General features: G+C 39.7%; 2 protein-coding genes across 4 annotated transcripts in view; one reads left to right on the top strand and one right to left on the bottom strand.

Annotated features, from left to right (window-relative positions):
• The first annotated feature begins 1,167 nt into the window (after nucleotides 1-1,167).
• On the top strand, nucleotides 1,168-19,050 carry rsrc2 (arginine/serine-rich coiled-coil 2). 2 transcript variants are annotated; one of them, XM_061902381.1, is made up of 11 exons: nucleotides 1,223-1,318; nucleotides 1,795-1,863; nucleotides 5,288-5,429; nucleotides 5,517-5,557; nucleotides 7,775-7,935; nucleotides 13,504-13,629; nucleotides 13,701-13,817; nucleotides 16,245-16,321; nucleotides 16,397-16,653; nucleotides 16,732-16,821; nucleotides 18,277-19,050. In XM_061902381.1, exons 3-11 carry the CDS (start codon nucleotides 5,354-5,356, stop codon nucleotides 18,460-18,462), a joined length of 1,131 nt encoding a protein of 376 aa, XP_061758365.1. In that variant the 5' UTR covers nucleotides 1,223-1,318; nucleotides 1,795-1,863; nucleotides 5,288-5,353; the 3' UTR covers nucleotides 18,463-19,050. The 2 variants fall into 2 exon arrangements, with proteins under 2 accessions (XP_061758356.1, XP_061758365.1); XM_061902372.1 differs by lacking the exon at nucleotides 1,795-1,863 and having other exon boundaries at nucleotides 1,168-1,318.
• Nucleotides 18,606-27,274, bottom strand: part of si:ch211-110p13.9 (uncharacterized protein LOC562347 homolog) — a 14,108-nt gene continuing 5,439 nt past the window's right edge. For both annotated transcript variants that reach the window (XM_061902403.1, XM_061902394.1), the window contains exons 2-4: nucleotides 26,882-27,014; nucleotides 26,680-26,813; nucleotides 18,606-23,948 (exon numbers count right to left, since the gene is read on the bottom strand). In XM_061902403.1, the coding sequence (XP_061758387.1) occupies nucleotides 23,244-23,948; nucleotides 26,680-26,813; nucleotides 26,882-27,014 (972 nt within the window). In that variant the 3' untranslated portion in view covers nucleotides 18,606-23,243. The remainder of the gene's footprint in view (nucleotides 23,949-26,679; nucleotides 26,814-26,881; nucleotides 27,015-27,274) is intronic.

Here is a 27,274-nt window from a genome sequence, read left to right as displayed (position 1 = left end):
TTTGGTTGAAAAACAGAGATAAAGAAGTAAAATATAGCACTTTGTCATCAGTTTCTGATTTATTAAATTGTATAACAGTGCAAAAATATTGCTCATTTGTAGTGGTCTTTCCTGAACTGTTTGGAAAACAAAGATACAAAAAAAAAAAAAAAAATGTGTTGAAAAATAAACAAGTGATTCAAGTATAAATAAAAATTTCTACACAGAAATAATCATCAACTTAAAGTGCCCTCTTTGGGGATTGTAATAGAGATCCATCTGGATTCATGAACGTTAATTCTAAACATTTCTTCACAAAAAAAGTAATCTTTAACATCAATATTTATTGAACATGTCCACAAAAAATCTAGCTGTCAGTTCATAAACTGTGAAAATAAATGCAACAATGCAATATTCAGTGTTGACACCTAGATTTTTTTGTGTGGACATGTTCCATAAATATATAATTTATTTTTTAACACTTTAATGAGTAGGATCCTTTTGGATCCCCAATAATTTTAGTGTGATTTGTTTTTAAGTGTCATTGCTCGAAAAATAATAATGAATTAAAATCAATCGTGATATTAGTTATTGACTTTTTTTTAAGGCTCCAATTAATAATCTCAAATATTTCACTTGAAAAAGTTATTGGGTGAAAATATTGCATATTTTGTGATTTTTCCATTAAAAAAAAACATTTTGTGACAAAAAAAGGCATACAACTTAAATATTTAAAATCATTATATTGACAGATAGACCTAATGCAGATCTGGAGATTTAAAACTTGAATAATAATAAAAAAAAATTATACTGAATAATGACACATTTTTATATATTTTTGACCAAAACCCTTTGGAGTCCCTGGGATCAAGCCTGAGTGGAGACATGTATATTTTTATACATATATTGTATTGTTTTTTAAAATAAAAAATATGAAAATGGCCCCCGCTTGCTTTGATTTTTCAGTGTGCGGCCCACAGTGGATAAAGTTTGGACACCCCTGTAAAGTAGACCGAGTAGTGGAGTTGCCAGGTCACATGAGTTTCAGTATTTTGGTAAATTATTAAAAGTAAAATACTTTCCATTCAGACCCCTAATACCTGTTCATATAGTTTTTAAGTTTAATCATTTAAAGCGTTCTGGGTTGTTTATGCTCTACTTTTGCGATACATTGTTTTCAGCATTACTTTATGTTTTGTGAGGGTAATCGGGTGAAATCTGGCAACTCGTTTAAACCAGCTTCCGAACTGGCTAGCAGCTTAGCATTAGCATGCGTGTACTTGATATGAGTCAGTCGGACGACGACGAATGCTACAAAGAGTTGTCCTCTATTTTGTCTGTAAGTATCATTACTAAACTGTAAAGACGACGCACATTGATAAGGTATCATTCTAGAAACAGTGTTATGTACTTTGCGATGTTTAAACATCGTTTGTCCTAAAAATCGCAAAAAAGCTATCATTTTAAACGTTGGAGGCCCAGCTAGGCCACATGACTGGTCGACAGAAGAATGTTTTATCATTTATTGGGATAAATAATTTTTTATTTTTGGCCGGCTGGGCAGATAATGTCTATTTAGGTTCGACACACTAAGACAAATGTGGTTTATTCTTCTAAGGTTACTTAACGGTGGCTACAAACCACCCAGCTAGTAAAATGACTACTCATCAAAACGTACTGTTTACCCATGGCAACGTATCGTTGGACTGCTATCAAAGCTAAGCAACTAACATGTTCTGTGGGCCAACTTTGTAAGAACCCTTTGCTATTGATTTGTGTTTACATTGTATTTTTTTATCTCTTTCAAATTGCAAGCCTTAAGTTTCACACGCAAGGATCTTCGATACCACAGGAAAGGTTTGCAATTTGGATGACCAACTACTGGTACGTGACATCCAACCATCCATTTTCTAGAAAAAAGAAATTAAAATGACACCATTGCAAAGACCTAGCAACAGGATATTTGGACTATTGTGATTGGCCCAAAATTAGGGGGAGATATAAATATTTGAAATTCAAAATTGAATAGTGTTTTTGTCCTGGATTATCCCTTTAGGACAGGGGTGCTAATTACGTCGATCGCGAGCTACTTGTCGATCTCGGAGGATGTGTTAGTCGATCGCCAGCCAGGCATTTAAAAAAGTAGACCTAAAAATTTGCGATCATCAATCTTCACCAAGACGTCACTTGATTGACATTCGCGGCACCCGAGGGTCTTGTGAGATGACACTGGCTGCTGCGAGCTTATTATTAAGAAAAAGTGATAGACAGGAAGGCAAGGAACACTTTTTATTTCAACCTATTCACGCCGTACCTGCTGTCAAAACTCTAAAGACCGACTGCACAGTTCCTATCTTAACAATAAAGTAGGCGGTGTACACCCTGGACATATAACCCGGCGTGGCGAAGTTGGTAGAGTGGCTGTGCCAGCAATTTGAGGGTTACTGGTTCAATCCCCACCTTCTACCATCCTAGTCAAGTCCGTTGTGTCCTTGGGCAAGACACTTCACCTTTGCTCCTGATGGGGTCCTGGTTAGCGCCTTGCATGGCAGCTCCCGCCGTCAGTGTGTGTATGTGAATGGGCGATTGTGGAAATACTGTCAAAACGCTTTGGGCTCCTTAAAAAGGACTAGAAAAGCGCTATACAAGTACAACCCATTTACCATTTAAAATCACTTAATGGAATACATTAAAAATAGGTTGATTGGCAACACTAAATGGTCCCTAGTGTGTGAATGTGAGTGTGAATGTTGTCTGTCTATCTGTGTTGGCCCTGCGATGAGGTGGCGACTTGTCCTGGGTGTACACCGTCTTCCGCCCGAATCCAGCTGAGATTAGCTCCAGCGACCCCAAGCGGTAGGAAATGGATGGAAAACATAAAAAATGTGATTGATTGATTTTTAATTATTTAATTAAGTCAAATGACATGCACCTGGGGATTGGTTGATTGGCAACACTAAATGGTCCCTAGTGTGTGAATGTGAGTGTGAATGTTGTCTGTCTATCTGTGTTGGCCCTGCGATGAGGTGGCGACTTGTCCATGGTGTAACCCGCCTTGCGCCTGAATGCAGCTGAGATAGGCTCCAGCACCCCCCGCTCTCCAAAAAAGCACAAGCAGTAGAAAATGGATGGATGGAACACATGAAAAATGTGGTTGTTTGATTTTTAATTATTTATTTAAGTCCAAAGACATGCAACTGGGGATAGGTTGATTGGCAACACTAAATGGTCCCTAGTGTGTGAATGTGAGTGTGAATGTTGTCTGTCTATCTGTGTTGACCGTGTGATGAGGTGGCGACTTGTCCATGGTGTACACAGCCTTCCGCTCGAATGCAGCTGAGATGGGCTCCAGTACCCCCCGCAACCCTGAAAGGGACAAGCGACAGAAAATGGATGGATGGATAATTAAGTTGAGGAGAAACATTACAATTATACAAAAAATAGTTCCTTAATGTCTATATTTCCTGGAATTTTCAAATGGGGGTTTCAACAGAGGGTATCTTTCAAAAGGCAATCTAAAAACAAACCTTTTACATTAAAAAACATCATAAAATGCCATTTAGAGCGAATTGAATTAAATGATGGCAGCGAGAATCATGGCTGCTGCCTCGAAAGGACCTAAACTATGATGGAATTTGCAGACAGACTTCATATTTCAGTATTGTAAAGACAGACATATATACACACAGTACCATATATAAGTAAAGCGATATTAACTTATCTTAGTGTATATTTCTTCACGGTCGTGTGATGTACAATTTTGCGTGTTGATTTTTTTTTGTCGTCCTTTTACAGACCTGAATGTTTCGATGTCGAGGCACTTCCGTAAAATGTGAACTTTGTCCTCTACCTATGTGCTCGTCAATTGGTACAAAAATAACCCTAAACAGAGAAAACGACGACGCACATCACAAATCACCTCAAACTGGCCGGTCACAAGCCACTGCAGCAATAGAGATGAGTAGGTCAGCGGCAGATATCACGTACCAACCTACTGCAGAAACTGTAGTCAAAGATCCACAATATTATCTACCGCAGAAACGCTGGCCAAAGATCCTCTAAATTCGAATTCTGAATCAGCTTTACTGGCAAAATATGTTTAACACAGGGAATTTGACTTGGTAGACTGCACTTTGTTCAATGTAAACTACATATTACTATTAAATAATAAATAGGAACATTGCGTTCTGCTGTGTTTTTAAGGACTTACTATAAGAACACTTGTCAAAGGTCCTATCTACCGTATTTTTCGGATTATAAATCGCTCCGAAGTATCCGTCGCACCAGCCAAAAATGCATAATAAAGAATGAAAAAAACATATACGTCGCACTGGAGTATGAATCGCATTTTTGGGGGAAATTTATTTGATAAAATCCAACACCAAGAATAGACATTTGAAAAGCAATTTAAAATAAATAAAGAATAGTGAAAAACAGGCTGAATAAGTGTACGTTATATGACGCATAAATAACCAACTGAGAAGGTGCATGGTATGTTAACGTAACATATTATGGTAAGAGTCATTCAAATAACTATAACATATAGAACATGCTAGACGTTTACCAAACAATCTGTCACTCCTAATCGATAAATCCCATGAAATCTTCTTCCTCGATGTCGCTTTTAAACAACTCTGCCAACTCCAAAGGTATGCGCCGCTTCCTCTTGTCGTTTTCTGCTGCATATTTCACTACGTCCATCTTGTAATCTGCAGTACATGATTTCCTTTTCGGTGCCATTTTTGTTCAGCCCTTCTCAGTTTTTATAAGTTACCGCCAACGTTAAATGATCCATTTTAATAGCTACGTCAGTAGCATATAGCAGTTAGCATCCCATGACCCACAATGCACTTCTGCCATGACCCTCCCCCGCCAAATTCTTATTGGTTGACGTATATGTGACAATTGCTGACTTTTTCTTTGTCTCTTCCACGAATGGGATGAATAATATTATTTGATATTTTACAGTAATGTGTTAATAATTTCACTCATAAGTCGCTCCGTACTATATGTCGCACCCAAACTATGAAAAAAAACTGCGATTTATAAGTATGAAAAATACGGTAATCTGCTGCAAAAAGTTAGTTTCTCATACATTTTGAACTTTACACCTAAGCCAGTCTAACAACACTCAGGTATCGTAATTGGACCTTGAACCACCAGTTGACCAGCCCTGTACTAGCAGGTGGAATATTGCAGAAAAATAAAAAGTTTTGTCTATTGGATAATGATACATTCACTCACTGTGTGCTTCTGAATGCTAGCTTGTTACCCAACGTTCAATAATAATATAATATAATATTTTCAGGAAGGTGACCACTCTGTAGACAATAGCAGATCTGACTCACCAGTCCACCACAAAAAAAGAAGCAGCATGGACTCCTCCAAATCTCCCAGAAGATCCAAACACTGCCATTCTCGCTCACGGTCTCGCTCCAGGGACAGAAAAAGTGAGTAATGATCACAGCAGCACGCTTGTTCCCCCTCCCTCTTTCTGTAAGACTTCTTAATCCTTATGCTTTCATTGTTGTTTGCAGAGAACCGGAAGCACAGATGCAGTCGCAGCAGGAGCAAAGAGGTGATTAATTAGCAGCTTCATTTCTTTGATTAGAAGCACATGAATGTGACTTTGAAGCTCATCAGTCATAGCTGTAGTTAAATAGTAAATCAAGGTGAGTATGTTAGTCAGTAACCAGGGAATAGATGATTTGACATAAAGGTTCATTCTGAGATATTTGTCAATGTTTGCAACCATATATTGTGGTGAAGATGAGACATAAATATATATATAGAAATATATATTTTTGTAAAATTCTGTGTAGATCACATGATAACATTTCTACAATAAATCATACTCAGCGTGCTAAAGCACGAAGATACTGAACAGAGGACCCTGCTGACATAGCAAAATAATATGTCTACCACGGGGACAGGTAACTATCTGCTATTCAAACCCTTTTTTTTCCTGACACTTTTGTTGGAAAGAATGCAATTTACTTTTGCATCTGTTGCAGCTACAAATCGCTTTCACTGAATGTAGTTTTTAAAAACTGTAATGCAGATTTACCTGACGTCTTCCTCTTTAGTTTTGTCATGTCACGTTCACGTTTCGTGTTGGCGACTTCACGCCAGATAAACATGTGGAAACGCCTGATTTTTAGAAGATTAATAACACTCCTATGATTTCAGGGGTGTCCAAACTTTTTCCAAAGAAAGACTGAGGGGATATTTTGATACATTATGTGCATTAAAGGCCTACTGAAATTAGATTTTCTTATTCAAACGGGGATAGTAGGTCCATTCTATGTGTCATACGTGATCATTTCGCAATATTGCCATATTTTTGCTGAAAGAATTTAGTAGAGAACATCGACGATAAAGTTCGCAACTTTTGGTCGCTAATACAAAAGCCTTGCCTGTACCGGAAGTAGCAGACGATGTGCGCTTGACGTCACGGGTTGTAGGGCTCTTCACATCCTCACATTGTTTGTAATCATAGCCACCAGCAGCAAGAGTGATTTGGACCGAGAAAGCGACAATTTCCCCATTAACTTGAGCGAGGATGAAAGATTCGTGGATGAGCAAAGTTAGAGTGAAGCACTAAAAAAAAAAAAGGCGACGGAAGTGGGAGCGACTCAGATGTTATTAGACACATTTCCTAGGATATTTCTGGAAAATCCCTTATCTGCTTATTGTGATAATAGTGAGATTATAAAGTCATACCTGAAAGTCAGAGGGCTGCGGTGACCGCCAGTGTCTGAGGAAAATGGAGGCGCCAGGATCACAGCTGCCTTTTTGACAGCTGCTGCAGGATGCCGTATAATCCGCTCAAGTCTGCGGTAAGAGACGACTTAATATCACAATTTTCCCATCCAAAAACTTGCTGGTTGACGTAGGGAAACATGTTTGCTTGACCGCCCTGTGTCAAAGCTTCACAACAAACAAAGAAACACCGGCTGTGTTTCAGTTGCTAAAGGCAGCTGCACTCCACCGCTTTCCACCAACAGCATTCTTCTTTATAGTCTCCATTATTAATTAAACAAATTGCAAAAGATTCAGCAACACAGATGTCCAAAATACTGTGTAATTATGCGATAAAAACAGACTACTTTTAGCCGTGAGTGCTGCTGGGAGAACATGTCCGCTCCAACCAATAACGTCACAAGCACACGTCAACATAAGCGTCATCATTCCGCAACGTTTTCAACAGGATACCTTGCGGGAAATTTAAAATTGCAATTTAGTAAACTAAACCGGCTGTATTGGCATGTGTTGAAATGTTAAGATTTCAACATTGATGTATAAACTATCAGACTGCGTGGTCGGTAGTAGTGGGTTTCAGTAGGCCTTCAAAGATGATAAAACCAACCAAAAGTAGCTCAATATATGCAAAGCTATCTGAAATTTTTTTTTACATATTAGTGTAATAGTAGTTATTAATACATTCATTTTATTCTTGTAATATGCCAGTGGCCAATTAGAAAACTATATGGGCCATATGCAACTCTTTGGCCACCCCTGCTTTAATCCATTTTACTGCACACTGTACTTGTCATTTTCTAAAACATTATCATTGTGAGGTGTAGATACCAATAAGACATTTTCAGAGTACTCCGATCAAAGACGTGACATTATTGTCCTTTATTCCCCCAAAAATATGCGAGCAATGGATGTGAAATGAAAATGCTTTTTCATCTTGTCACATTTATTTGCATACATTCTGCTGTGCAAGCCATGGTACTAACTCTCTTTGTTGCACTATTTTCCTGAAAGAGACAACTTCTTCTTAAAACAGGCACGAAAGAGGGACTCTGACAAGCCGCCCAAGTCTCACAAGCACACGGAAGACCACCACCACGAGAGACTTTCGGCCGAGGACGGAGACGAGCGGTCCAAGCGCAAGGAGAGAAAGTCCCCGAGAGGGCGGAGCTCTTCCCGGTCGCACTCCCGGGACAGGTCAGTTTGACGCGCATTGCCTGTGCAGAGCAGACGTGGCAACTGTAAAGCTGGCAGTTAACGATTCATCGATTTTTAAATGCATCGCAATTCGGACATGGACAGTTATAGAATCGATTGGTAAACGTCAATAATGGATTTATTTATTGTAAATAAAGTCATGCAGACAGTTATAACATTTGGCTGGCTGCAGTGAGCCACCTCACCGAGAGATCCCACCAGCTGCTTTATTAAAGGGCAGTTATTTTCCAGTTTTGCACACATTTTCATTAATTTAATAAATGTGGTAATTAATTTTACTGTTTCTTATCACAAATGCACTTTTTTTTAAAGTTGCCAGTAGGGGTGTAATGGTACACAAAAATGTTGGTTTGGTTCGGTTCATTTTCGGTACAGTAAGAAAACAACAAAATATAATTTTTTTTGGTTATTTATTCACCAAATTTGCAAAATCTTCCACCAAAAATATTTTTCTTAGTGGAATATTTGATGTGAAGTAATGGGAACCTTGGATAGGTCAATAATTCATAATAACATTGATTTTGATTCAATATTATGCTTTGAGCAATGACCGTTTGAAAAAAAAAAAAAAAGCTTTGTTTTATTATTCAACAGTGCAAGTTTTTCTAAATTACATTTAACCTTCAAGTTTTTTATTTCACCTTTGTTGTGTTTTTGTTTATTTTAATAGTATTTTTAGAATGTGCCGTGGGCCTTTAAAACATTAGCTGTGGGCTGCAAATGGCCTCCGGGGCACACTTTTGACACCCCTGCTAAAGATAATAAAAGATTAAATCTGATAAATCAATGGATAAAAAACAGAGCCTGTAGACGCATGCGCGTTTATCATAACTCTCTCGCTCTCAGCCCCTCCTTCACGAATGCTGCTGCTGCGCGCACAATTTGTTTTGTTTTTAACCGCTTCTTAACCCTGAACGTACATTGTTAATTAATACACGCAACCATAACTCAAAATGCCGGACATTTGAGGCATTTAAGAAACTCTGCCCTGGCAGCCCCGCAAAGGAGGACATGTCCGGTAAAAAGAGGACGTAAGGTCAGTCTATCCTAGCCCGATCGCTGCTAGCACCGGACATGTCCTCTTTTGCTAGCATGCTAGCAGTGACCGGGCCAGGATAGACTGACCTTACGTCCTCTTTTCACCGGACATGTCCTCTTTTGCGGGGCTGTCAGGGCAGAGTTTTTTAATGCCTCAAATGTCCGGTATTTTGAGTATTGTTAACGCTACTAAATATGTCTGTGTGGAAACTCGTTTGGTACACCTCCGCACAGAACCGAAACCCCTGTACCGAAACGGTTCAATACAAATACACGTACCGTTACACCCCTAGTTGCAAGTGATACACACATATTTAGTAAAACAAAAAGAAATGTAAAACTGAATCAATATGCATAAATTAAAGATGCATCAATTATGGATTTTTAATCAAATCGTAGCCATTGAATCGTGAGTTGTTCAAAGATTCCCACCTCCAGTTAAGGCATTATGTGACCCTGGCCATTCTTTGAGAACATATGGTTGTAAACCGTTTTATTAATGGTTTAATGTTAATTAAATTGACCAACTACACCATTGGTAGAGCGGTTACACTGCAATAAGCAGGAAAATGCATGCTAGATGGTGTCGCGTTATGATGCAGCCACAGAGCACATTATGCAGACTCAAAACTGGAAAAATTTAGTTATTATTCAATCAAAAAACATGAACAATCATTTGGAAGCCGTGTTATAACAATTTGACTTAATTTACCTTAGTGGTTTGCTAAATTTGTGCAAGAGTTATTGTATTACAGCGGGCAAAAAAGTATTTAGTCAGCCATCGATTGTGCAGGTTCTCCCACTTGAAATGGTGACAGAGGTCTGTAATTATCATCACAGGTGTGCTTAATTGTGAGACAAAATGTGGAAAAAAATCCAGGAAATCCTATTTTAGTGTTTTAAAAGAATCTATTTGCAAATTTTGATGGAAAAAGTATCTGGTCAACAACAAAAGTCCAACTCAATATTTTGTAATACAACCTTTGTTGGCAAAATGTTTCTTGTGAGCATTCACCAGGTTTGTACCCAATTTAGCCGGTATTTTGGCAAATTCTTCAATGCTGATCTCCTCTTGAGCAATGTGTTAGGGCTGTCGCTGGACATCACAGACATTCAACTCCCTCCACAGATGTTCTATTGGGTTGAGGTCTGGAGACTGGCCAGGCCACTCCAGGACCTTGAAATGCTTCTTACAGAGCCACTCCTTTGTGGCCTGAGCGGTGTTTTGGGGATCATTGTTATTCTGGAAGACCCAGCCACGTCTCATCCTCAATGCTCCGTTGATGGTAAGCGTTTTTTGCTCAAAATCCCACGATACATGGCCCCATTCATTCTTTCCTTACACGGATCAGTTGTCCTGTCCCCTTTGCAGAAAAACAGCCCCAAAGCATGATGTTTCCACCCCTATGCTTCACAGTAGGTATGTTGTTATTGTGATGTAATTCAGGATTTGTCTTCCTCCAAACACCTCAGGTTGGGTGTTTATCAAAAAATTCTAGTTTGGTCTCATCTGACCACATGACATTTTACCAATCCTCCTCTGGATTAACCACATGGTCACAGGCAAACATTAGATAGGCCTGGACATGTGCTGTCTTAAGCAGGGGGCAGACACGTCTTACACTGAAGGATTTGATTTCCTGTCGGTGTTACTGATGGTGGCCTTTGTTACTTTGGTCATTCACGAGCTCCCCCTATTTAGTTTTGGGAAATTTGCCCACTGTTCTCATGATCAGTTTGATCCTTCTGGGTGAGATATTGCGTGGATCCCCAGCTCTATGGAGATGATCAATTCCCATGTATGTTTTCTACATTACTAATAATTCCTTCCACGGTTGATTTATTCACACTGAGCAGGTTGCCTATTGTAGATTTACTCTTCCCAGCCTTGTGCATGTCTACAATTCTCTTCCTAGTGTCCTTCAACAGCCCTTTGTTCTTGGTCATGGTAGAGTTTGGAGTATGACTGTTTGAGGATGTGGTCAGGTTTCTATTATACAGATAAGCCAAAATAGCAGCTACAGTGTGTGAAGACGTACTGGAACCGTTTGACCTCTGTCATTTCCAACAAGACACTGATTTGAACTTTTGTTATTAACAAAATACTTAAGTTTCACTTTTATTTGCATATAAATTATTTAAAAAATCCTACAATGTGATGTCCTGGAATTGTTTTCACTTTCTGTCTCTCACAGTTGAAGTGTACCGATGACGAAAATTACAGACCTCTGTCATCGTTATCTGATGACCTCCTGGTGTAGATGGCTCCTGTGATAACATGTCTCCTCTGTACTCAGCCATGCATTCATTTGTTCATATATACATAGGCATATGTGCATACTTGCCAACCTTGAGACCTCCAATTTCGGGAGGCGGGGGGCGTGGTTAAGAGAGGAGGAATATTGTCACATATGCATGATTGATTGATCGAAACTTTTATTAGTAGATTGGACAGTACAGTACATATTCCGTACAATTGACCACTAAATGGTAACACCCAAATAAGTTTTTCAACTTGTTTAAGTCGGGGTCCACGTTAATCAAATCATGGTACAAATATATACTATCAGCATAATACAGTCATCACACAAGTTAATCATCATAGTATATACATTGAATTATTTACATTATTTACAATCCGGGGGATGGGATGAGGAGCTTTGGTTGATATAATATAATAATAATGGATTAGATTTATATCGCGCTTTTCTATTGTTATATACTCAAAGGGCTCACAGAGAAGTGAGAACCCATCATTCATTCACACCTGGTGGTGGTAAGCTACATCTGTAGCCACAGCTGCCCTGGGGTAGACTGACGGAAGCGTGACTGCCAGTTTGCGCCTACGGCCCCTCCGACCACCACCAATCATTCATTCACCAGTGTGAGCGGCACCGGAGGCAAAGGGTGAAGTGTCCTGCCGAAGGACACAACGGCAGCGACTTTGATGTCAATAGGTGGGAAGCGAACCTGCAACCCTCAGGTTTCTGGCACGGCCGCTCTACCCACTACGCCATGCCGCCCCTCAAAACGTGAACAATCATTTGAAAGCCATGTTATGACAATTTGAGTTATAACAGTACTTCAGTCATCAACAATTACATCAACAGAGAAATGGACATTGAAACCCGGTCGGTCTTACTTAGTAGGATATGTACAGCGAGCAGAGAACATAGTGAGTTCAGATAGCATAAGAACAAGTATATACATTAGAAATACATTCGATTATTTACATTAGGTTATTTACTATCCGGGGAGATGGGATGTGAATGGAAGAGGGTATTAGTAAAGGGTTGAAGTTGCCTGGAGGTGTTGTGGTGCATGTACAGTAGATGGCAGTATTGTTCTGTTTAAGTGTCACAACATTGCGGTGTACGGCAGACGAACTGCTTTACGGTAGACGAACTGCTTTACGGTAGACGAAAACTTGACTGCTGTTGTGTGTTGTTACTGCACTGGGAGGACGTTAATGAAACTGCCTAACAATAAACCCACATAAGAAACCAAGAACTCGCCTTCAAACATTCTACAGTTATAACGTCATTGGGCCGACACTCTGTTTATATCGTGGGAAAGCGGACGTGAAAACAGGCTGTTCTCACTCAAGTCCACATGGAGCTGGAGGGGGCGTGGCCTCCAGCTCCGCCTGAATTTCGGGAGATTTTTGGGAGAAAATTTGTCCCGGGAGGTTTTCGGGGGAGGTGCTGAATTTCGGGAGTCTCCCGTAAAATCCGGGAGGGTTGGCAAGTATGTGTGTTTGTGGTAGTTGTGTGTGTGTGTGTGTGTGAGCGATAATGGAGGATGTGGGTTATTGGGGTATTGTTTTTAAGTTTGTAAAGCACTTTGTGTTGCATTGCATTTATGTATAAAAAGCACTTTATAAAAAAAATTTGGTTTGATTATAAGTGGGAGAACTCATTAGTATCGCGGTATTGTTGAATGCATTCAAAATGTACTTATGCACACACTGAAATCTTTTGACCAAGTTTTTTTTTAATGACTGAAATGAATAGACACTGTTAAAAATCAGTGTTGTGCATGTTTTGTGTTTCTTATGCTTCACTAACAGTGTTTTAGTCTGAGTGTGTTTTAATGGCTAAGCTTTTATTGTTTTGCACTACGGCACTTCTAAAATTTATTTAGATAAAAATTTGTAACAAATCTATCGTTATTATTTGTCATTTCTGGCGGGCGTTTTGTCGTCCTGGTTCGCAGCAATCTTTAAACGGACCGTAAAAACACATCTGTCTCGTATTCTTGAGTATAGAAGAATAACTCTGTTCTAAGCTGTATTAAAAGAATAAAACAACTCAATTTAGTGAAGATTAACTGTTTTTATAAGTTGAGATATAAATACAACCCTGGACTCCAAAGGGTTAATCATGCTTTTAATGCTTTTTATATGTTGGGAAGTATGAGGAAAGCTTAGAAAACAAAACATTGTAGGAGACTACAATTAGAAACTATTTACAAAAGAAAATTTGTACATTAATGTATCTGTTTGTTCAGGCGTCATCACAGCAGAAGCAGAGATAAGCGACGATCGCGATCACACAGCCGTGACAGGAAGAGGAGGCCTCGCTCACGTTCAAGGTCCAAACACCGGCATCAAAGCAGAAGTCGCAGCAAGAGCAGGTGTGCACCGTCAGCATCTTTTTCTGTCGAGACTTGCGTACGTGTCTCATGTCTCATTCCGCTCATTCCAGGGAGCGAAAGAAAAAAAGCGAAAAGGTGCGCAGGAGGAGTCGTAGCGGGACGCCTAAACTGCTGGTCTTCCGCGGCCGAAACACAGCGATGGACGCACAAGAGGCTCTTGCCAGAAGGTAAACGCTCGTCTTTGTTGCTGCAGTTTCGGCCAGCAGGACACTCCACTCTACATCCTGGTGATTCTTCAAACAATGACTGCGTCATAAAATGTAGAAATGGTTCAAGATGACCGCATCGTCACCCACTGGTCATGCTCCAATTTTTTATAGTAGTGTAAATTAGTGGTTCTCAAACTTTTTCACAAAGTACAACTTCAAAAAACGCTTGGCTCTCGAAGTACCACCATAATGACCAACATTAAAATACATTAGTGTGGTAGGCTTAAGAACATGTTAAAACAAGACACAGGTTTTATTCAACAATCCTATTTAATAGTTTGGGCCATACATTCACACAGTTTGAACAGTGACACTGGTAAGTTAAAACGTTAAAGTACCAATGATCGTCACAAACACAGTAGGTGTGGTGAGATTATCCTCTGCATTTGACCCATCACCCTCAACCCCTGGGAGGTGAGGGGAGCAGTGAGTAGCAGCGGTTGCCGCACTCGGGAATACTTTTTGGTGATTTAACCCCTAATTCCAACCCTTGATGCTGAGTGCCAAGCAGGAAGGGAGTGGGTCCCATTTTTTATAGTCTTTAGTATGACTGAGTTTGAACTCACAACCTAACAATCTCAGGGCGGGGACTCTAACCACAAGTGTTTAAATATAGGAAAACAAAACACTGTACTTCAATCAAGGGGTTCTTTGGCGTACCACTAGATGGCACCTACGTATCACTAGTGCAGGGGTGTTCAAACTATGGGCCGTCGACGTCTTCAAGTTGACACGAGCGATACGTTAGATTAATAGGGATTCGAAACCACTTGGAGATTGCAGTCGTTTTAATAGTCTGACAATTGTGAAGATGCTATTATGGCATCATTTAGTGTAAAACCGGAATAATGCACTCTGTGTGGGAGTGTTTGCATCATGCACTAATATTACCTAATGCAAACAACCCTCCCGAGTCATGGTGCAAAATTAAAAAAACAACAACACAACATGTCAACAGACATGGTGAAAAATAACACAACCTGTTCACTAAACTGTGTGGACACCATACAAATGTCCATACACCATAAAAAAATTCTAAATCACTCCGGATGGGGAAAATGCAAAAACACTCCACACTTACCCATTTTTGGCGCATTACAGCTGCTTAATATTTGATCGATGACAAAACTTTCAGATGGTCGTCACGGATGCAAATAAGGTAGAAGTTGAACTTTAACATATTCTTAATATCCAGTTATTTTAATTATTAATTATTTATCCATTATATTAATATAACATGTACACATATGTACAGGCCATTTATCCATATACACACACACACACACACATACATATATATATATATATACACACACACACATATATATTTAATATGCAGTCGGCTTTTGGCCCTAGGCCAAATTTTTTTAGTCCAATGCGGCCCCCAACCACAGTTTGAGAATAACTGATGTAGATTAAGGAGAAACATAATTGTGTTATTGATATTTAAAAAAATGTTAGTGTGGAATTAATTATTTACCTTAAATGTTCTGATACTAGCCGAAGTATTTACTTAACCAGCAAAGAGAATGGGGCATTAATTGGCAGCAGGCTGATGATTTGAAATGAATGAGAAAGTACAAAGAAAAATATAGCAATGCCACAGCCATTTAGAAACATTTTAAAGCGTATGTAGAGTTAGATTAGTAGCTGCTAAATACTGATCATTCAATTTTAAAATGTAGCTGCTGCCATCTTGTGGAGTTAAGCCTTGTGTACCGGTAATCCTGGAGCCCAAAATGATCATTGCTTGTTCCTTATGTGATATATACATTTTATAATATTGCATTGGGTTTTTAAATCCAACATAGTTAAAATAGGATAAAAAGTAAAGTATTCACACTTTCTCTGAAGAACTCTTTTGGCCCATTGACTCTCATTATAACTGTTATTTTTAACAGACTGTAGTCCGGTAACCCCATAACCATCAAATGATGCATAATTCTCAGTGTTTGATGAGTGTAAATAAGATTAACTGAAACACCGCTCAAATTGAATGCAAAAGATCTTAGGCAGTCATTTATTAAATGGCAGATTTATAAAAAATACTTGTTTGAATCCACACTTAACCAAGTCTTGCCAGTTTTCTCTCTCTTTTTGGCTGGCTGTAAAAATATATTTTTTGTCGATGTTTCCATGAATTATTGACTTTATTTCTGTCAAAATGGTCTTTAAAATATAAAACTTTGTATTAATAGATGGATCTCAAGTTGTTAAAATATTTCAAATTATATACATTTACATATAAATGTATTTCTGACTTAGGGAACTTTTTCGGAGCGGGTCCCTTTTGGATCTTAAGAGTGTGTACAGTCAATCTTAAGCTTGCGTAAGGGTTATTAAGAACTACATCACTTTAATGAGGTCGTTTGTCCGTGCTTCCAGGTTAGAGAGAGCCAAGAAACTCCAGGAGCAGAAGGAGAAGGAGTTGTTAGAAAAACGACAGCAGGAGATTGTTGCAGGTGAGGAGTTTGTTAAAAAAACATATATACTTTTTTTGTTGAATTACCTCATAATGACGTGAATATTTGTCATAGTCGCTTCCCCGGTTGCTGCAGCATCCGCTGCTACCTCATCAAACCCCGCCCTCAACGTGGCGGCTCTGTTGGCCTCCGGGACACAGGTGACGCCGCAGATTGCCATGGCGGCGCAGATGGCGGCGCTTCAAGCCAAAACGCTGTCAGAGACTGGCATCGCCGTTCCGAGTTTCTATAACCCGTCTGCCGTCAATCCCTCAAAGTTTGCCGAACAGGAAAAAAAGAGGAAAATGTTGTGGCAGGGAAAGAAGGAAGGGGTAAGTTGTTTTTACTTGCCGCATCTTAATGTTGGCTTTGTTTTGCATTTGTGTTTGATTTACTTTCTGTCTTTCCAGGACAAGTCTCAGACAGCAGAGTTGTGGGAGAAGTTGAACTTTGGAAACAAGGACCAAAATGTTAAATTTCGCAAATTAATGGGGATTAAAGTAAGTATTCATTACCAGATAAAGTGGACAAGTAGCACGCCAGCCTCCATCTTTCAATAACTGTTGGAACAAAAACATGCATGTTAGGCTAATTGGTCAGCTGGGATAAGCTCCAGCACTCCCATGAGGAGTGTACACCATATTAAAAAAAAAACGATGAATGATTGTAAATATTCTTTAATTAAGTCACGACCAGTCTGTTCTTCTCATCTGAAGTCAGCTGGGATAGGTTCCAGCTAACCCGTGATACCACTGAGAAAAAGGGGTATCAATAAAATAATCTAGTCTGTGCCTCTTGGACTAAGTCTGCTGTGGTAGGGTCCAGCTCACTTGTGATTCTGAAATTGATTTTTTTTTTTTTTTTTTTTTTTTTTTAATGTATGAATGAGTAGCTGTCTACAAATGCTCTATGATTAAGTTGCAACAAGTTAGGCCCTCTCATGCTAAGTCAGCTGGGATAAGTTCCACTCCTCCTTAGACCATAATGCGAACAAGGGGTATTAAAAAACGGATCAATGGATGGGTTGTATGTAAGTGCCCTATGATTGACTATTGACTGGTCTAGGCTTTTTTCCCCTCAAAGTCAGTATGACTAGATATATGTCCGATAATATCGGACTGCTGATAAATGCTTTAAAATGTAATATCGGAAACTCTCTATCTGTTTCAAAAAGTAAAATTTATGACTTTTTAAAACGTACACGGACGTAGGGAGAAGTACAGAGGACCAATAAACCTTAAAGGGACGGCCTTTGCGTGCCGGCCTTTGCGTGCCGGCTCAGTCACATAGTATCTTTTCACACACACACACAAGTGAATGCAATGCATACTTACTTGGTCTACAGCCATACATGTCACATTGAGGGTGGTCGTATAAACAACGTTAACACTGTTACAAATATGCGCCACACTGTGAACACACACCAAAAAAAGAATGACAAACACATTTCGGGAGAACATCCGCACCGTAACACAACAGAACCCCTTGCAGCACTAACTCTTCCGGGACGCTACAATATACACCCCCCGCTACCTTGCCCGCCTCAACAACCTCATGCTCTCTCAGGGAGAGCATGTCCCAAATTCCAACCTGCTGTTTTGAGGCATGTTAAAAAATATAATGCATTGTGTGACTTCAATAATAAATATGGCAGTGCCATGTTGGCATTTTTTTCCATAACTTGAGTTGATTTACTTTGGAAAACCTTTTTACATTGTTTAATGAATCCAGCGGGGCATCACAACAAACTTAAGCATAATAATGTGTTAATTCTACGACTCTATATATCTGTATCGGTTGATATCGGAATCGGTAATTAAGAGTTGGACAATATCGGATATCGGCAAAAAAGCCATTATTGGACATCTCTACTTATGACCCTAGTGGATACTCGCGCTATAGAAAATGGATGTTGAAAGCTGTTTCCGTAGTGACTCCAATGTTTGTCCTCACAGGGTGAAGATGAGGGGCAAGCTTCCAAACCACTAAACGACGAAGGAATCAGGACACTCCAAAAGCAAGAGGAAATGTTTCGGAACCTTGACGTCCAATACGAGATGGCTCGATCGCAGACTCACACCCAGCGAGGAATGGGCCTGGGCTTTTCCTCAGCTTTTTCCCACGGAATGGATTCCTTCTAGCGCTGTGATCCACACCCGATACCAACATCGTACGGGACTTCCGGCTCACGGCTAGCTTGCATGGATCATTTATTCATAGAAGAAGATGAATATATAACAAGAAGCTGAACTCAGCTCTGCATTCATCAGTGTTCAGTACATGAAGCATCACCTTAAAATGGATGATGGTACTTACAAAATATGATTTTTGTGGATTACTGTGGTAGTTTTTTTTTTTTTCTAACTTGTGATTGGCTGAAAATGACATGCATTAACATGAACAATGTTTACGACCAATTAGCAAAAGGGTACTAAAAAGATTCCATACAGCATTTCCATTCGGATTTGGGAATGACACCACATGATGGCTTGTCTTAAGGCCGGTTGTGCAAAATTGCTCTGGCATTTATTTTAACAGGAGGGGGTTCTAAACAGGATCAGCCTTACTTCTTGTTTTCAGGAACGATTTGGAAATACCAAACAAAATTGAAAAAAAGTATAATGGTACTCACAAATAAATTTAGCATCTGAATTTGTATTAAGTGTCAAAGTAATCTTGAATTATATTTTTTTCTCTGACTAATTAAAGTTGTAGCTTTGGAAAAGTCATTGTGGGGAAAAAATCTTAAACATTTTTTTTTTTACTGACCTTTATTTTTATATGTAGCACATGCATTATCAGAAATAGAGTTAATCGACATAAGTGTCTTAGAACAAGAAGTTTTCTTTATTACAATTTTTGTGAATGTTGGTCTTTAGGCGTCTTTAAAAGTATATTATACCACCAAAAAGGGACAAGGATATACATTTGAACCAGATCAACCCTAAATAATGTGTTTAGACAATTACTAGTAATTTAAATATAGCACAGTAAAAGTAGTATTTAAATTTAGTCATTAATACATGTTTGTTTTAGAATATTTGATTGTTGCCATTTTCTGTTCGATGAATGTATTTTTACATTATTATGTTGACATCATGGCACTATCAGCTATGGAAGACTTTCCTACTATGTGAAGCACTTTTTTCTGTTAATGGTTAGGGGCCTTAGGGGGTTATAAAATGGTACAAATTAATAAGATATATAAATATACAGTACAGGATAAAAGTTTGGACACACTTCATTCAATGCGTTTTCTTTTTTTTCATGACTTTTACATTGTAGATTGTCACTGAAGGCATCAAAACTATAAATGGACATGTGGAGTTATGTACTTTAACAAAAAAGGTGACCTAACAGAAAACAGGTCGACAGGCGGATTGGTGCGGCGTCTTCAGTAATGCGGACGCTGTATCGATCTGTTGTGGTGAAGAAGGAGCTGAGCCGGAAGGCAAAGCTCTCAATTTACCGGTGGATCTACGTTCCCATCCTCACCTATGGTCATGAGGTTTGAGTCATGACTGAAAGGACAAGATCATGGGTATAAGCGTCCGAAATGAGTTTCCTCCGGCGGGTGGCGGGGCTCTCCCTTAGAGATAGGGTGAGAAGCTCTGCCATCTGGGGAGAGCTCAAACTAAAGCCGCTGCTCCACATGGAGAGGAGCCAGATGAGGTAGTTCGGGCATCTGGTCAGGATGCCACCCGAACGCCTCCCGAGGGAAGTGTAAGTGTTTAGGGCACATCCGACCGGTAGGAGGCCACGGGGAAGACCCAGGGCACATTGGGAAGACTAAGTCTCCCGGCTGGCCTGGGAACGCCTCGGGATCCTCCGGGAGGAGCTGGACCAAGTGGCTGGGGAGCGGGAAGTCTGGGCTTCCCTACATAGGCTGCTGACCCCACGACCGACCTTGGATAAGCGGAAGAAGATGGATGGGTGGAATGACATTTTAATTTCTTCAAAATAGCCACCCTTTGCTCATTACTTTTCCGCATACTTTTGGCATTCTCTCGATCAGCTTCAAGAGGTAGTCCCCTAAAATGGTTTTCACTGTACAGGTGTGCTTGAATCGCCCTGCGATGAGGTGACGACTTGTCCAGGGTTTACACTGCCTTCCGCTCAAAATGCAGCTGAGATAGGCTCCAGCGCCACCCCGAAAGCAACAAAGCGGTAGATAATCGATGGATGGATGGGTATGCTTTAATCTGAGATAATGCAAAGCAGTAATCATAGCAAAGGGTGGCTATTTTGAAGAAACTAGAACAGAAAACATGTTTTCAGTTGTTTCACCTTTTTTGTTAAGTACATAACTCCACATGTGTTGTGACGTCTTCAGTGACAATCTACAATGTTAAGTCATGAAAATAAAGAAAACGTATTGAATGAGAAGGTGCGTCCAAACATTTGGCCTGTACTGTATATAGTGTATATATTGGTTTTAGACCGCATGATATTTGAACAAAATGTGACAAATATAGCAGTGGTCCTCATCTTGTCTTATAGTTGTACTGTAAAAAGTCAGTGTTCAAAAACAAGAAAAAAAAATTACAAAAATGAAGGGTATTTTATTTCCTTCCATCCATCCATTTACTACCGCTTATTCCCTTTGGAGTCACAGGGGGCGCTGGTGCCTATTTAAGCTACAATCGGGCGGAGGAAGGCGGGATACACCTCATCGCAGGGCCAACACAGAAAGACAACATTTACACTCACATTCGCACACTAGGGACCATTTAGTGTTGCCAATCAACCTATCCCCAGGTGCATGTCTTTGGAAGTGGGAGGAAGCCGGAGTACCCGGAGGGAACCCACGCATTCACGGGGAGGACATGCAAACTCCACACAAAAAGATCCCGAACCCGGGATTGAACCCTGACTACTTTTCTTGGTAGAAAAAAAAATTAGACCTTTTTGCTCAATATGTATAAAAATATTCTTAAATGAAGTAAATGCTAGTGCTGTTATCTTGACATACCAATATGCGCTCAGCATCATGATTTTTTTTTTCATGCTTGAAGAAATTATTACTTTAAAAAAGTAGTTTTATACAAACCCCGTTTCGATTTGAGTTGGGAAATTGTGTTAGATGTAAATATAAACGGAATACAATGATTTGCAAATCCTTTTCAACCCATATTCAATTGAATGCACTACAAAGACAAGATATTTGATGTTCAAACTCATAAACTTTTTATTTTTTTGCAAATAATTATCTTAGAATTTCATGGCTGCAACACGTGCCAAAGTAGTTGGGAAAGGGCATGTTCACCACTGTGTTACATCACCTTTTTTTTTTTAACAACACTCAAACGTTTGGGAACTAAGGAATCTAATTGTTGAAGCTTTGAAAGTGGAATTCTTTCCCATCCTTGTTTTATGTAGAGCTTCAGTCATTCAACAGTCCGGCGTCTCCGCTGTCGTATTTTACGCTTCATAATGCGCCACGCATTTTCGATGGGAGACATGTCTGGACTGCAGGCGGGCCAGTAGAGTACCTGCACTCTTTTTTTATGAAGCCACGCTGTTGTAACACATGGCTTGGCCTTGTTTTGCTGATATAAGCAGGGGCGTCCATGATAACGTTGCTTGGATGACAACTTATGTTGTTCCAAAACCTGTATGGACCATTCAGCATTAATTGTGCCTTCACAGATGTGTAAGTTACCCATGCCTTGGGCAGTAATACACCTCCATACCATCACAGATGCTGGCTTTTGAACTTTGCGCCTATAACAATCTGGATGGTTATTTTCCTCTTTGTTCCGGAGGACATCGCGTCCACAGTTTCTAAATATAATTTGAAATGTAGACTCGTCAGACCACAGAACACTTTTCCACTTTGCATCAGTCCATCTTAGATGAGCTCGGGCCCAGCGAAGCCTGCGGCGTTCCTGGGTGTTTTTGAAAAATGGCTTTCACTTTGCATAGTAGAGTTTTAACTTGCACTTACAGGTGTAGCGACCAACTGTAGTTACTGACAGTGGTTTTATGAAGTGTTCCTGAGCCCATGTGGTGATATCCTTTACACACTGTCAGTTTTTGATGCAGTACCGCCTGAGGGATCAAAGGTCCGTAATATCATTGCTTACGTGCTGCGATTTCTCCAGATTCTCTGAACCTTTTGAGGATTTTACCTAACGTAGATGGTAAAATCCCTAAATTCCTTGCAATAGCTCGTTGAGAAATGTTGTTCTAAAACTGTTCCACAATTTGCTTACAAATTGGTGACCCCCGTCCCATCGTTGTTTGTGAATTACTTAGCATTTCATGGAAGCTGCCTTTATACCCAATCATGGCACCCACCTGTTCCCAATTAGCCTGCACACCTGTGGGATGTTCCAAATAAGTGTTTGATGAGCATTCCTCAACTTTATCAGTATTTATTGCCACCTTTCCCAACTTCTTTTGTCACGTGTTGCTGGCATCAAATTCTACAGTTAATGATTTGCACAAAAAAAAATGTTTATCAGTTTTAACATCAAATATGTTGTCTTTGTAGCATATTCAACTGAATATGGGTTGAAAATGATTTTTAAATCATTGTATTCCGTTTATATTTACATCTAACACAATTTCCCCACTCATATGGAAACGGGGTTTGTATTTGTGAGTGTTGATGACACAGCTTTGCAACAGTTGATATTCTAGTTTCAAGCATGCTTTACTCAATATAGGTCATCAAAGCTCAACAACAAGCTGTAATATCTTACTGAGATGATTTAGGACCAAAACCTTTAAAACGAGTAAAAGACTCTTAACACAAAAGTGAGAAGAATTATCTTATCAGACAGAAAATAAGCAAATATTCTTATTTGAGATATTTTATCTTACTTCAATTTCAGTTTTTGCTGTGTGAAAGAAGATGCAAAATCATTCGATTCCAAAACGTTAAACAAAAGTATCTTTGACTAAATAACTAGGACATTTATTTGCATATGAGCGTGGAGTAGAGGACGTGAGCCACGCCGGTGATGAGGTTGTGGTTGGCGAACTCCAGGATGAGAAGCAGGATGGGATACTCGCTGCGTCGCTTGGCCGCGTCCGCCTCTTGGCTCAGTCCCATCCAGTGGAGCAGCAGCGTCCTCATGGCCTCTGGGAAAAGCTCGGCGGCCACCTCCTCGGCCGGCGGCAGCTCGCTGATCCTCTCGATGTGCCGCTCCTTGAAGCCCTCCACGCCGCGGCTCACGCTCCCGTTGGCCGAGCTGAACTGGCCGCCCAGCCACCTGGCGACGGCGTCCAGCAGCGGGCTGGAATAAACGCAGCTCCATTCTTTGGACTTGAGCAGCGCCAGCACCGAATCCGCCACATCTTGTTCCTCCAACGTCCCGCCGAGGCATCGCTCCGTGTGATCCAAAAAAAGCAGGATTGTTTCCAACTGCTGCTCGTTGAAGCTCTCAGCCTCGGAGGAAAGTTTAGCATCCAAGCGCTGAAGTTTACTCTTGAGCGTCAACACAAGCGGACGCCTTTGCTGTGAAAAGTAGCAGTGGTCGTGTTCTTTTGAGATGTTTGCTGTGTTGGCCTCCAGATCCAGACCGTCCATCCTGGTGTCGGAGGGATCAGCGTCCAGCTGCATGCTGAGGCTGTAGCTCGTCTTCAGCGGGCTGTCGTTTATTTGAGACTTCCACAGGTCCTACAGAGGGATCAAGTACAAGCTCTAGTACAAAGGCAGGGACGCAGAACCAAATTATGGGCACCCATCCCAAACTAAACCCAACTATTGCGTAAATGTAGCTTTTTGACCAGCTATTAAAAACATTTTCCCCCTTATGTGGGGTCTGAACCGAGAATGTCGTTGTGGCTTGTGCAGCCCTTTGGGACACTTGTGATTTAGGGCTACATAAATAAACTGATTGATTGATGACATTTAAAACCATACAGGTTTTTTTTTTTTTTAGTTCAAAACATGAGAACATATCTAAAGAACCCTACAAAATAATTGTTAAAAAAAAAATTTGCACAAAAAAGTGCCAACAACAGTGGTTTTATGAAGTGTTCCTGAGCCCGTGGGGTGATATCCTTTACACACTGATGTCAGTTTTTGATGCAGTACCGCCTGAAGGATCAAAGGTCCGTAATATCATTGCTTAAGTGCTGTGATTTCTCCTGATTCTCTGAACCTTTTGATGATTTTACGGACTGTAGATGGTAAAATCCCTAAATTCCTTGCAATAGCTCGTTGAGAAATGTTGTTCTAAAACTGTTCGACAATTTGCTTACAAATTGGTGACCCTCGCACCATCCTTATTTTTGAATTACTTAGCATTTCATGGAAGCTGCTTTTATACCCAATCATGGCACCCACCTGTTCCCAATTAGCCTGCACACCTGTGGGATGTTCCAAATATGTGTTTGATGAGCATTCCTCAACTTTATCAGTATTTATTGCCACCTTTCCCAACTTCTTTGTCACGTGTTGCTGGTATCAAATTCTAAAGTTAATGATTATTTGCAAAAAAAAAAGGTTTATCAGTTTTAACATCAAATATGTTGTCTTTGTAGCATATTCAACTGAATATGGGTTGAAAATGATTCGCAAATCATTGTATTCCGTTTATATTTACATCTAACACAATTTCCCCACTCATATGGAAACGGGGTTTGTATTTGTGAGTGTTGATGACACAGCTTTGCAACAGTTGATATTGTAGTTTCAAGCATGTTTTACTCAATAATGGTCATCAAAGCTCAACAACAAGCTGTAATATCTTACTGAGATGATTTAGGACCCAAACCTTTAAAACAAGTAAAACACTCTTAACACAAAAACTGCTTAGTGAGAAGAATTATCTTATCAGACAGAAAATAAGAAAATATCACTCTTATTTGAGATATTTAATCTTACTTCGATTTCAGTTTTTGCAAAATGAATTTAAATAATCATAAGTTGCGGCCCACAGGTGTCAAATTCTAAAAGTGCAGCTCGGGTTTTATTTTCCCGCAAAAAACACTAGAAAAGTATAAAGAAAATTAAAAAAAAAAAATAGATATGGTCAAAAATTTGTGATGGAATGAGAAAAAGCTGACTATTTGATACTAATTACTCAGGGGTGTACTGTAAAGTCAAAAAGGGGGCCATATTTCACTGTTTGCTGATTTGTTGTTACGTTTCACTTGATTGTAAAATATGTCAATAGAAGGGGGGTGTAGCATTCATATTTTGTCAATATTCAGTGTTGTATCCATAGAAAAATGTAAAATTCCATTACGTTTTTAAAGACAGTCCGTCACAATGTTTTTAGCATTCAATAAGACATTATTGTGAGGTTTTGTATTAGTGATCCTAAAAATAGATATACCGGCCCCCAGACACATTTTTCTCTCTAAATGTTGCCCCCGAGTCAAAATAATTGCCCAGGCCTGTCTTAGACTTTGTTCCTGCAATGTTATTATTGAACTTTCACAGCTAGATTTATTTCACATTAGTGGGCCTGTCTCCTCTATACTCAACCATACATTAATTAAAAAGCATTTTGTAAATTAAGTTTGAATGGATTTAAAGTTTGATATGTGAGGATATGTGACATTAGATTTAGGGCAGGCCTAGGCAATTATTTTGACTCGGGGGGCCACATTTAGAGAAAAAAATGTGTCTGGGGCCGGTATATCTATATTTAGGGACACTGATACATAAATTCCCAATAATGTCTGATTGAATGCTAAAAACGTTATGACAGACCGCCTTAAAAAACGTAATGGAATTTTACATTTTTCTATGAAGGATAAAACACTGAATATCGACAAAATATGAATGTCACACCGCCTTTTGATTTACATATTTTACAATCAAGTGAATCGCAACAAAAAAAAAAAAAAGGAAATATGAACGAAGGGTACAAAATAAACCGACCTACAATCTGACACATTTGATACATCATTAAGCTTTAGAACTTCGTTGTGAAAATCTCCTTCCGCGTCTGTGGAAACGCTTCCCGACCACACTGCTTGGTGCCTCGTCTGAGCAGCTGTGACGTAGATTACCATAATAACTAATTAGATTACCATAGTAACTAGTATATCATGCAAAAGTGCAGATTCCAACCATTGAAATACTTTGTATAAATGAAGACTTACGGTCATGAGAAAACATCTCTGTACATTATAATGGCAGCTACACTTTCCATCATAAAGATCTAAACAAATATTTGGGAATGTCCGGCGGGCCAGATTGAAAAGCTCAACGGGCCGCATGTGGCCCCCGGGCTTTAATTTGCCCAGGTCTGATTTAGTGTGAAGTGCGGGGAGTCTATTCATAATAATAAGAAAAAAATGCGAAAATTGCATGACGCAAACTCTGCATTAGTATAGTGAAGTAACATTTAAAAAAAGCTGTTTTGGTTACCACCTGGGGAGTTCAGTCATACCTGGAAGTTCTCCACCACGGCAAGCTGCTCCTGCTTGGTGTACGTTTCAAAAGCCACTCGAAAAAGCCCGTGAATGCTGTAGAACCAAAGGCTGTTGTTGGACGTGGGCACCTTCAAGCCACGGAACCTAAAGGCTAAAACACATCAAATGCCGGTCAAGATCACCCGATTGGGGGTGACTTTGTTTTTATTTTGTTGTTACCGGAAGAAAAATTTATTTTGGTGGCGAGGCCCTTCCTGGCATATTTGGCGTGACAGCGGGGATGATTCTCGGGCCGGATATCGGAGTTGGAGAAGAGATCGGCTCCTAAAAAGAGCGGCACCGCCGCCGCACCCTGAAACACAAATCCTTTTGTTGGTCATGTTACAATGAATTGATTAACGTGAACCCCAACTTAAACAAGTGGAAAACTTATTCGGGTGTTAGCATTTAGTGGTCAATTGTACGGAATATATACTGTACTGTGCAATCTACTAATACAAGTTTCAATCAATCAATCAAAGTTGTGTATTAAAAAGCATGTCCAACTACTTCCAGCAAGGGCCACTCTAAGATGATTGACGTGAAGCTTTTATGAGTAGATTGCACAGTACA

This window comes from Nerophis ophidion, linkage group LG01 (genome assembly GCF_033978795.1).
Source record: "Nerophis ophidion isolate RoL-2023_Sa linkage group LG01, RoL_Noph_v1.0, whole genome shotgun sequence".
Classification (NCBI taxonomy): Eukaryota; Metazoa; Chordata; class Actinopteri; order Syngnathiformes; family Syngnathidae; genus Nerophis; species Nerophis ophidion.
The sequence above is the reverse complement of the archived record's forward strand: the minus strand, read 5'-3'. Positions and strand labels throughout refer to the sequence as shown.